The following is an 11,846-nucleotide window of genomic DNA, read 5'->3' as shown; positions in this document are numbered from 1 at the left end:
CTGAACATCGTCCAGATCGTCGATGGTTGATTTTTCTGCCATTGTCACTGAGACGGAAGCACTTAACTAGCACTTAACACACCGCTTCACTTTAGCACTTAACGTACCGAGTACTGTTCTACGTCAATATTGCACTTTATCGCACCTGGCGCCTCATTTGCCAATATTGCACGTAATTACTTCGGGCACCGCACTACGCAATATTGCACTTAATCACAGCGAACACCTCGCTCTACAATATTGCACTGAATCACACCGAGCATCGCACTACACAATATTGCACTTAATCACAGCGAGCACCTCGCTCTACAATATTGCACTCAATCACACCGAGCACCGCACTGCACAATATTGCACTTAGTCACTCTGAGCACCGCACAGGACGTATAATGTCCTAATAGTCACACACAGGGGGAATTATTTACAGGGATTACGCGACTTCACCACCCCTGTCAAACATACTCGACAAGGGGACGGATCCCGCTGGGGATGCCAATTATGTTACGGCCCTCTCGGGTCGCAACTGGGTTCTTACTCTGGTGTTGTTAGAGGAAGGGTATCCGGCCCCAAGCCAGTAGTGGCTTTCAAGGGATGTGATCCGTAACGCAAGTAAATTAAAGGGGAAGGGAAATAAAGTCAAGAACTTAATACTATAATTATTACCATCACCAATAAATATATATAAGATTACACGGGAGGGGGGGGGGGTATAAACTCTATTATATACACTATGTAGTCTTCCTCTGAAGAACCTGGACGTTCACGGTGCCAAGCTCTTGGTGCTCTCATAGCCTCACGACGAATCCTTCGCGAATCTTGAGTCTACCCCGGCCACAGGCCAGCCAAAACACAGTTCCACTGGGGGCACCGTCGTGGAGGCCGTCACCCACAAGTCCAGCAGATAGCTGGCAGGTTCCGAATCAGTGACGCTGGTTAGGCCACTCCACGAGCGATACTAGGGTCGCGCCGTAGTCAGGAGCCTCGTGTGATACCACAGATCACTCTCCTTTCCACAATACCCCAGTGGTTAAGTGTCTCCAACAGTCAGTCCCGGGTATGACAATCCTTCAACTGCCGCTTCACAGGCAGGGTAACACCACAGTGTTCATCCGGGGGGCGACTCACAGCTGCGGCAGCAAACACTTGGTGACGAGACGGCTGCATTGGGTAGACTGACTCAACTTCCATTACAGCAGTCCCAGGTTGACTCTCTAAGCAGACACGTCATCAATAATAGAGACACACTAAGGCATGTCACTTACCGGCTTAGACACAAATGCCTGACATATCCATTCCATAGATGGCGTTGCTGTCTAGGCTCCACCTCACCAGAGGTCAGCAGCGGCTGTGTTATGAGCTAATCAGGAGTGGAAACTAGCCCTTGTGGCCAGTACACCTCGTCCTCACCAGGTGTCGTCGTCCATTTGGAGGGGGTTTCAGGAGCTGACCCACAGATGGCGCGGTCGTCACTGCTCCGTGCTCGGACGTTGGGCTCGGGTCCATAACAACAATGTATATCACAAGTTGATACACCAACCCATAAACCCAGATCTACACCAGCCACCGCTGGTCATATCCTAAATCCTAATTACCCAATCTCTAAATATCCACTCTCGGGAGACCACCTCAACTCTCTCTCAAATCACCAGCCAAATGTCAGTCACTCACACTCACAACCAACCAATCACAGAGTTCACCACGGGACATCGGCTGGCTGCTCGGTGAGTGTGAGTCGCGACCACCTGGACATGTTGAACCAATACGCAGCTAACCCGGCTGAGTCCATACCAGGTCCACACCACCAGCATCATGGTCCTCACCATACCAAGGCCACACAACCAGCATCATGGTCCTCACCATACCAGGTCCACACCACCACCAGCATCATGGTCCTCACCATACCAGGTCCACACCACCAGCATCACGGTCCTCACGATACCAGGTCCACACCACCAGCATCATGGTCCTCACCATACTAGGTCCACACCACCAGCAGCATCATGGTCCTCACCATACCAGGTCCACACCACCAGCATCATGGACCTCACCATACCAGGTCCACACCACCAGCAGCATCATGGTCCTCACCATACCAGGTCCACACCACCAGCAGCATCATGGTCCTCACCATACCAGGTCCACACCACCAGCATCATGGACCTCACCATACCAGGTCCACACCACCACCAGCATCATGGTCCTCACCATATCAGGTCCACACCACCAGCATCATGGTCCTCGCCATACCAGGTCCACACCACCAGCATCACGGTCCTCACCATACCAGGTCCACACCACCAGCATCATGGTCCTCACCATACCAGGTCCACACCACCAGCATCAAGGTCCTCACCATACCAGGCCCACACCACCAGCATCATGGTCCTCACCATACCAGGTCCACAGCACCAGCATCATGGTCCTCACCATACCAGGCCCACACCACCACCAGCATCACGGTCCTCACCATACCAGGTCCACACCACCAGCATCATGGTCATCACCATACCAGGTCCACACCACCAGCATCAAGGTCCTCACCATACCAGGTCCACACCACCAGCATCATGGTCCTCACCATACCAGGTCCACACCATCACCAGCATCACGGTCCTCACCATACCAGGTCCAGGTCCAGTGGTAAGAAATGGCTGGGATTTTGAGGAGATGGATATTCAGGGCTGTGAAGGTTTCAGTGACTACAAAGCGGGTACTGTAACAAATGAAGGGAAAAAAATTATAGTCGTAGTCATATATAGTCTTAACAAAAGAGCGTGGAGGAACTTCCGGAATAACAGAACACCAGAAAGCAGAGAGAGATACCAGAGAACCAGGAATGAGTACGTCAGGGTGAGAAGAGAAGCAGAGAAAAGTTTTGAAAATGATATAGCAAACAAAGCCAAGACCGAACCAAAGCTACTCCACAGTCACATCAGAAGGAAAACAACAGTGAAAGAACAGGTATTGAAACTTAGAACAAGCGAGGACAGGTATACAGAGAATGACAGAGAGGTGTGTGAAGAACTCGACAAGAGGTTCCAGGTCTTCACAATAGAACAAGGTGAGGTCACTGTGCTAGGAGATAGGGAGGTAAACCAGGCGGCCTTGGAAGAGTTCGAAATTACGAGGGAGGAGGTTAAGAGACACCTGCTGGATCTGGATGTAAGAAAGGCTGTTGGTCCAGATGGGATCTCACCATGGGTACTGAAAGAGTGTGCAGAGGCACTTTGCTTGCCACTCTCCATAGTGTATAGTAAGTCACTGGAGACGGGAGACCTACCAGAAATATGGAAGACGGCGAATGTGGTCCCAATATACAAAAAGGGCGACAGGCAAGAGGCACTGAACTACAGGCCAGTGTCCTTGACTTGTATACCATGCAAGGTGATGGAGAAGATCGTGAGAAAAAACCTGGTAACACATCTGGAGAGAAGGGACTTCGTGACAAATCGCCAACATGGATTCAGGGAGGGTAAATCTCGCCTTACAGGCTTGATAGAATTCTACGATCAGGTGACAAAGATTAAGCAAGAAAAAGAGAGCTGGGCGGACTGCATTTTCTTGGATTGTCGGAAAGCCTTTGACACAGTACCGCATAAGAGGCTGGTAAATAAGCTGGAGAGACAGGCAGGTGTAGCTGGTAAGGTCCTCCAGTGGATAAGGGAGTATCTAAGCAATAGGAAGCAGAGAGTTACGGTGAGGGGTGAGACCTCCGATTGGCGTGAAGTCACCAGTGGAGTCCCACAGGGCTCTGTACTCGGTCCTACCTTGTTTCTGATATATGTAAATGATCTCCCGGAGGGTATCGATTCATTTCTCTCGATGTTTGCGGACGATGCTAAAATTATGAGAAGGATTAAAACAGAAGAGGACTGTTTGAGGCTTCAAGAAGACCTAGACAAGCTGAAGGAATGGTCGAACAAATGGTTGTTAGAGTTTAACCCAACCAAATGTAATGTAATGAAGATAGGTGTAGGGAGCAGGAGGCCAGATACAAGGTATCATCTGGGAGAGGAAATTCTTCAGGAGTCAGAGAAGGAAAAAGACTTGGGGGTTGATATCACGCCAGACCTGTCTCCTGAAGCACATATCAAGCGGATAACATCAGCGGCATATGCAAGGCTGGCCAACATACGAACGGCATTCAGAAACTTGTGTAAAGAATCATTCAGAACTTTGTATACCACATATGTCAGGCCAATCCTGGAGTATGCAGCCCCAGCATGGAGTCCATATCTAGTCAAGAATAAGACTAAACTGGAAAAGGTTCAAAGGTTTGCCACCAGACTAGTATCCGAGCTGAGAGGTATGAGCTACGAGGAGAGACTACGGGAAATAAACCTCACTTCGCTGGAAGACAGAAGAGTTAGGGGGGACATGATCACCATGTGGGATTTTTTCTTTGACAGCTTATCAAAAGAATTAAGTCCTATGGATGTTACGTTAATTGCAACTACCTCGCAAGAGAGGCAGACCTTAAACAGCAAGAGCTGCCAGTGGCAGATATTTAATCTTAAAGCCTAAGATCATAGGACCACGGGAGCAAACCGCCAGGCGAAACCACTCGGGTAACACCTGTCACTTAGGTCGCTGGCTCCTCCTAGTTTGACAACTAATTAAGGGTAGCCGACGGATTCTCACTTCTTATTTATAGAAGTGTGGTGCTGTGCAATGGACTCGAGCTTTAGATACAGACTTAATATGAACATAAGCAGGCAAAGCGTTGCAGAACATGAAATGTGGGACAATAATATTGGAAGGTTTGACGTAAACGACCGTTTCTATAACAAAACAATTTATTCACAAAAAAACAAAACTAAAGCTACTACACAGTGAATTTACGTTACTTTACTGTCACTCCAGTGGCACATTAGAGAACAGCTAATCAACAGCCTGATGGACCCACGGTCTCCTTATCCCGTCGTCGCTGACTGAACAATGACACTAACTGAACAAAGTGGTGCCCACTGGTGACGCAAGCTTGCAATCAATATTGTCACGGCTTCATGGTGACCAATACTATAATCACAAAGACTTGACTGGCGCTCGCTGCCCACAACGAGGTACCAAGTAACAAGGCGGTTAATCCAAGAATGATAACCCCTTATAAAAAATCTTATGTTAACACTTGTCTCTCAGGACAATCAAAACAAAAGTTACTCTAATTGAATTTAAACAATTACGTTAACACACACGTGTCTCAACAGCACTTAAATGGCAGCAATAACTCGTAAATTAATTAATTACATCAACTTGAAAGTCAAGCATTCGGTGAGTAATTCCCAATTAATTACTGAATACAACAGCCTATTAATACAGACGAGTATTGACAAAGCCTACTGTCTCTCAACTGACAGTTCACTGCCGGTCTTACGACAAGATTACCTTAACGAGGGTAGACTACTGTACCACACACAATGTTCCAATACTCCGTGTAAACAACAACATCAACACCTGGTGAATTCACTAAGAGGCGATTACTAATTCTCCTTAATTAGCTACGAGTGCTTAATCACTCTGTCCGCAGACCGAGCTGATCAGTCCAACGAATTACGGAAGCTTAATTACAGCGCAATTGACTCCGATCATAACAGACCGTCAACCCCTTACGTTAATCACTCAATTAACGACAGCTCGTTAAATCGTTAACACTACGTTAGTCTTGACTTGACAATTCCTCCACTGCGTGAACTTCACTGTGACAGTTGCCTTTACACGTCCCTACGTTAATCACAACAATGTTCAACGAACAAGTGACCTCGTTAAGTAAATCGTGACCCCCGGTGACGTTAACTGACTTTAATTCTCACGGAATCCTTCACAGTACACAACGCCTTCCACCAAGGTCAAACTTGTCTACGGTTTACACACGGTACAACACAGTACATCACAGTACAACACAGTTCACCCTTGCCACTCGCGGCAAGACTTGTAAATGACTTCCCCCAGTAAATTATACACCAATAATTCACACTTTACCACAACACAACAGTAAAATATATAACCAAGGGAAATCTCCCTGTTACCACTTTTCACTGCTGAAAAAGGGAATCAAATTACAGCGAATACATACACGACACATAGAAAATTTACATGGAAGTAAATAACTCACTTTACCTCTGAATGTGTCACTAGGTGTCTTCACACACGTCATAAATCACAGTTGGGCCCAATGCTCAACTTGATGACAACCAGGGTAGACTCACACGTCTCCAATTCCCATTCACCTCCCCAGGTGGTCACAGGGACAGAGGACAGACGGAACACTGGGGGCGAACCCAGCTTCAGAGTTTTATTACCCAAACGGAAACAGTGTACTTACATTAATGACGTGGGGCCCCTCTTTCACTCACACATACACGTCAATCACACTCCCACTGCTGCTGCTGGATGATGACGTAGGCGTCCTCACTTCCTACACGTGGTCAAGGTGGAGCACAGGGTCCCAGACCACGGGGTGTTAGCTCTACACACACACAGAGACCAGGATGGCGCAGATACACCGGCTCAGGCGAGCCAGGGTTGCACACAACAGCAGGGATGCGGTACCACGCCCTTCCACTTGGCACGGTACACGGTGTTACGACGGTACACGAGATGGAGTCCTTCACTGTTCCTCAGAATTATAACATTTAAGGTTTCTCTCTCTCACTGAAACCCTTTCTAGCACGTCTCACAGCAGTATCTTCAAGCACAGATACGATCGACGGCGGATGTCGCTTTTATAGCCCGATAATTAACGCCTCACTCTCAGTCCAGTTCCTCTAAGATGGCGTCCCACAATTACGCGGCTAGATGACAAGTTCACACGGCTCGATACAGGCCTCTCTCCGCTTACCGGATTCTTACGCACGGTACACGGAAAGATAGCAAGATGTTGGCGTGACTTTAGCAACGTTGCAGGCGGATATTTCCCGATGCTTGGCCTAGCACGGAAAATAAGTCGACTGGGTGCAACGTCCAAGGTAAGAATGTCGTTTCCCGCCAATACCATGCCTGGGGTACCATGCAGTACCCCTCAGCGTCTTGGCCAATCACGGTTCAGCATTTCTGAGGCCCAGGCCCTCAGCCAATCGCGCACCTGCTCCATGACGCTACCCCCACTCACACACGAGGTGGACACGTGATAGGGGGGGTGGTCTACGGCCGTTAACCCCCCATACCTCCCTATCTACACTTGACTTGTACAAAAATCCCCTGAAATCAACTCCCTCCTGTAATTTCCTTCACAGACCTGATACAGCGATCAGAATGACAAATCGATGGCTAGCAAATGTCATGGGCTGTCCAACGACACCCAACACGACTGTGGAAAAGTTATATACAGAAAGTTGAATCACGGTGCACATCACTGGTGCACTGTGCAATTTCGTACTCAATTCAGTGCACGAGAGAGCAGGGAAAATATGTCCCCTGACATCAACCTCCCACTAAGGGTTTATTTCACTGGAAGCGAAATACACCCCACCATTTTACCAGCTCGATGGTGCACTGTGCACGAGCTGTCACCCACATCTTGACAGCTCACTTCCGGCTGGGTAGTGGTGGGTGGAGACTCCGTTTTCTATGCGTCGTCGCCCTGAGAGACTTGGGGTGACTCCTCCGATTCGTCCTGGGTAGTGTTACCTGACTTAGGCGCAGAGTGGTGCTCGGATCCAGGGCCAGGCTCTAGCTGGCTCGACGCCTCGAAGCTAGGCTGAACCCCAAGCTCTGCGGCTCCGGCTTCAGTCTGTCATACCGGACACACTAGCAACACACTGGGATGGACTACTCGGAGAGGCCCTATCTTCACTCTCCTCCGACCTTGATGACGCATCATCACGTTCCTCATCTGTTAAGTGCAGACCGCTTACTTCACTGAGCACTGGGTCACTGACCTGCTCCTCTGGCGTGTGCGACCTACTCAACCAATCAGCACCCACATTATCGGTCCCCTTGATGTACTCGACCCTGAACTTAAACTGCTGTAAGAATAGAGCCCACCGCATAATCCTAGGATTAGCGTTCTTCAATGTACCCAAGTGGCTAAGAGGCTGATGGTCTACTTGGAAGGTGAACCGCCTTCCATACACATACTGATAGAACTTCTTAATGCCTACCACAGCTGCTAACAGTTCCCGCTCGACCGTCGAGTACCGACGCTCTACGTCACTCAACTTCCGGCTGTAGTAGGCGACCGGCCACACTAGGCCGTCATGCTCCTGCAGGAGTACAGCTCCCACTCCTGTATTGGAAGCATCAGTTCTGAGGATGTATTCCTTATCTTCGTCGGGTAGCCTCAAGATAGGCTGCTCGACCATCTTCTTTTTCAGGCAAGCAAAAGAAGCTCCTTCCTCTCCCGTCCAGTTGACCTTAGTAGGGGCAGCCTTCTTTGTCAACTCTGTTAAGGGATAGGCTACAGAGGCGAAGTCTGGAATGAACTTCCTGTAGTAACCCACCAGACCAAGGAATGACCTCACTTGCGTCTTGGTGGTGGGTGGTACAGCATCCTGTATCTTCTGTATCTTATCAGGTAGAGGCTTGGCACAGCCTCCACCGATCACATGCCCCAGGTACTTGACCTCGGCGCATCCCACCTCACACTTGGTAGGCTTGGCGACCATGCCAACTCCTTGCAACCGTGAGAATACCTGCCTCAGCAGTTGCAAATGCTCCTCCCAGGTGGTAGAGTGGATAAGTACATCATCCACAAATACTTCCACTCCTCCGATGCCCCCCAGGACCTTCCTCATAGTCCTATTGAACACTGCGGGGGCGTTCACCAGCCCAAAGGGAAGCACAGTAAATTGATACAGCCCCTCACTAGTCATAAAAGCTGTGCATCTCTTGCTGTCTTGATGCAGTGGGATCTGCCAGAATCCCTTCGTCAGATCCAGCTTCGAAAAATACTTGCTTGGCGCTAGCCTAGCGAAAATCTCATCCTGGTTAAACATGGGTTCTGCATCGAACTCTATGTCCGAGTTCAATTTCCTGAAGTCCAGACAAATCCTTACTCCCCCCTCAGGTTTCTTCACTATCACCATGGGGCTGGAATAGGGGGAAGTAGACTTCTCAATTACACCTTCTCTTTCCATCTCCTTCAGTTCTGCCCTGACCTGGGGAACTAGGTGATGGGGAACAGGATAAGATTTGGTGCGTACCGCCTGTCTTTCCATTAGCGGTACTCGGTAGCCTTCCACATCAGCTACCGTGGTCACATCTGAGAGTACGCCACTGAACTCCTTAGTCAGCTGTCTGGCCTGCGTACTCTGTTCTGAGGTCAGTCGATCGCTAATCCTTACATCTTTGTATGTCTCTTTCTGTTTGCGATTATACAATCGTGGCTGACCGACCTCGCTGTCATCACTGATGACTGACACCCCTGCAATAAATGCAGTGTGTACTGGGTGGGGAACTAGCCCTGTCCCCTCCCGATTCCTCTTTGAAGATTTCTTACTTCCTTTACCCTGCCGCCTCTGTTCCTTGGGCTGGGTGGTGGCGACCTTGACTTGGCCACCAGCTGGAGCGGACCGCGCGGGTCCCTTTGACCTAGATCTCGTTTTCTGTTGGCGGAAAGGAGCAGACTTTCCCCGTTTTCCTTGCGCCTGCTGCCTCTGTTCCTTAGCTGGGGAGGCAGCCATGGCTTGGCTACCAGCTGACTGGCGCGTGACGTCACCTCCAGCTGGTGTGGGTCCCGTTCTCTGTGAGTCACTTCCACAGGACCGACTCTTACTATTTGACACTCCAGGGGCGTTTCCCAACAACAACCCGTATACAGCGTCCTTGCATTTCACCGCTCGTATTTTACCTTTTACATATGGTGTGTCAACAATCAGCGATACCTCGATCATGTCTTTATGGTTACCATCAGGGTATCTTACATGAATTGTTCTGCCTGTCTCGTTCCCAGGCTCGACAAGGCTCTCTCGGACCATGTGAGTAGTAGCTCCCCTGTCTCGAAAGACCTCGGCCCACTTACCATTAACTAAACCTTTTGCTGTCTCCAGGGTGTGCTCCAGAGGATCTCCTCCCTCGTGGGCACCCAGACCAGCAATTTGTGCGTGTGTTCCCCCCTTTTCTGCACGCTTGCCCTTCTTACACTGTGCTGCCTTGTGACCTGGCTGGCCGCAAGTAAAACAGCGGGGTCCACTGACCTTGGGTGGCTTATGGCTTCCTCTAGACTTACTCTCTTTAGGCCTAGCCCCGCTCCCTGAGGCTTGGTCATGACGTCGGTTCTCAGATGAACCTCCTTGTCTAGGTCTGTGTGCCTCAGCCCACCTGTCGGCACATTCTGCCATAGCCTCATTAGAGACTATCTCATTCTCCTTGAGTTTAGCACGGAGCGCAGGTTCCACTGCCTCCAAGAACTGTTCCCTAGTCATCAGTTCAAACAACGTATTGTCTTCCGGAACGACGGCGTTGTTCAACTCCAGGTAGCGCTTGAGGCTCGACTGCAGCCTCTGCAACATTGCCCGGTACGTTTCCCCTTGACGTACTCTGATCTGACGGAATGCTCTTATCATTCCATCGGCCGAAATGCCATAGCCTTTCATTAAGGCTCGCTTCAGGGCATCATAATCGTTGCACATGGGAGTTCCCAAACCCTGGTATATACTTAATGCCCTTCCCTTCAACAATGAAGCTAGCGCTTGGGCCCAAGTTGACCTACTCCACTTCCCTTCCGTTGCTCTGCGTTCGAAGCGGTCAATGTATGCATCCATTGAATCCACTTGCTCATCGAAAGCTATAAGATTAGGCATTTTTATCTTAACAACTGGCCCCTCTGGGCCGGGCTCTGTGGGTTGGGTCTGGCTTCCCTTCCCAGCTGTGGCTTGCAACCTTGCAATCTTCAACTGGTTCTCTCTCTCCTGATGGGTATTCCACATTTCCATCACAAACTTAGACATCCCCTCTGCTGAGAGACCCATTAACCTAGCTTGTTCTCGCAGCATGTCTAAAGTGAATCCCGCCTGGGGTTGTACAGTCCCCATTCTGGCCGGCGATTCCTGCATCAACCTACCTGCTGATGCAACATTACCTTCCACGAAGGTTTCTATTGGAATTCTTTGGTGAGGGCGCGACCTCCCACTAAGATCCTGAGGCGTACTACTTCTATCACCTCCTACCACGTCCACTACACGAAAGTCGACTAGGGGATTTTCCTCATCCCCTAAATCACTTGCCGGCGTTTCGTTCGCCGAAGCGTAATTAGCATTAAGCCTTTCCGGTGACGCTTCTCTCTCTGACGTGTCCCCAGTGTCACGGAGTGCTGGCAACTCCTGACCGCCCCATGCCTGGCATATCTCCTCCACCCGGGCCCTGTGTCCCATCACGTATTGACGGCATTCCCTCTCCGTCTTACTACCCACATCATCTGGCATCCTGCCATAGACAGACACATACAGAAACACGTACTCTTTCCTGTAATCCACAGACATACTGAAAGTGTGTGTACCTACTTGTGACAACTGTGACAACACACCCCCAACAATACTGTTCCACAATGTTCTGCAATTTGAGACTTTTTACTTTAATGATCAAAAGTCCGTGCATGGGCTCGAACCCAAGTGACACAGCCCCACGTTGGGCGCCAGAACTGTGAGATTTTTATTTTCTTGACAGGTTATCAAAGAAATTGAGTCCTATGGATGTTACGTTAATCGCAACTACCTCGCAAGAGAGGCAGACCCTAAACAGCAAGAGCTGCCAGTGGCAGATATTTAATCTTAAAGCCTAAGATCATAGGACCGCGGGAGCAAACCGCCAGGCAAAACCACACGGGTAACACCTGTCACTTAGGTGCTGGCTCCTCCTAGTTAACAAACTAATTAAGGGTAGTCGACGGATTCTCACCTCTTATTTATAGA

General features: G+C 49.5%; 1 protein-coding gene across 1 annotated transcript; it reads right to left on the bottom strand.

Annotated features, from left to right (window-relative positions):
* Nucleotides 1–7,724: 7,724 nt before the first annotated feature.
* On the bottom strand, nt 7,725–11,417 carry LOC138361143 (uncharacterized). Its single transcript, XM_069320592.1, has one exon. It carries the CDS (start codon nt 11,415–11,417, stop codon nt 7,725–7,727), a length of 3,693 nt encoding a protein of 1,230 aa, XP_069176693.1.
* Nucleotides 11,418–11,846: the final 429 nt, after the last annotated feature.

Source organism: Procambarus clarkii, unplaced genomic scaffold, assembly GCF_040958095.1.
Source record: "Procambarus clarkii isolate CNS0578487 unplaced genomic scaffold, FALCON_Pclarkii_2.0 HiC_scaffold_204, whole genome shotgun sequence".
Classification (NCBI taxonomy): Eukaryota; Metazoa; Arthropoda; class Malacostraca; order Decapoda; family Cambaridae; genus Procambarus; species Procambarus clarkii.
Note: the sequence above shows the minus strand (reverse complement) of the source record. Positions and strands in the feature narration are given on the sequence as shown.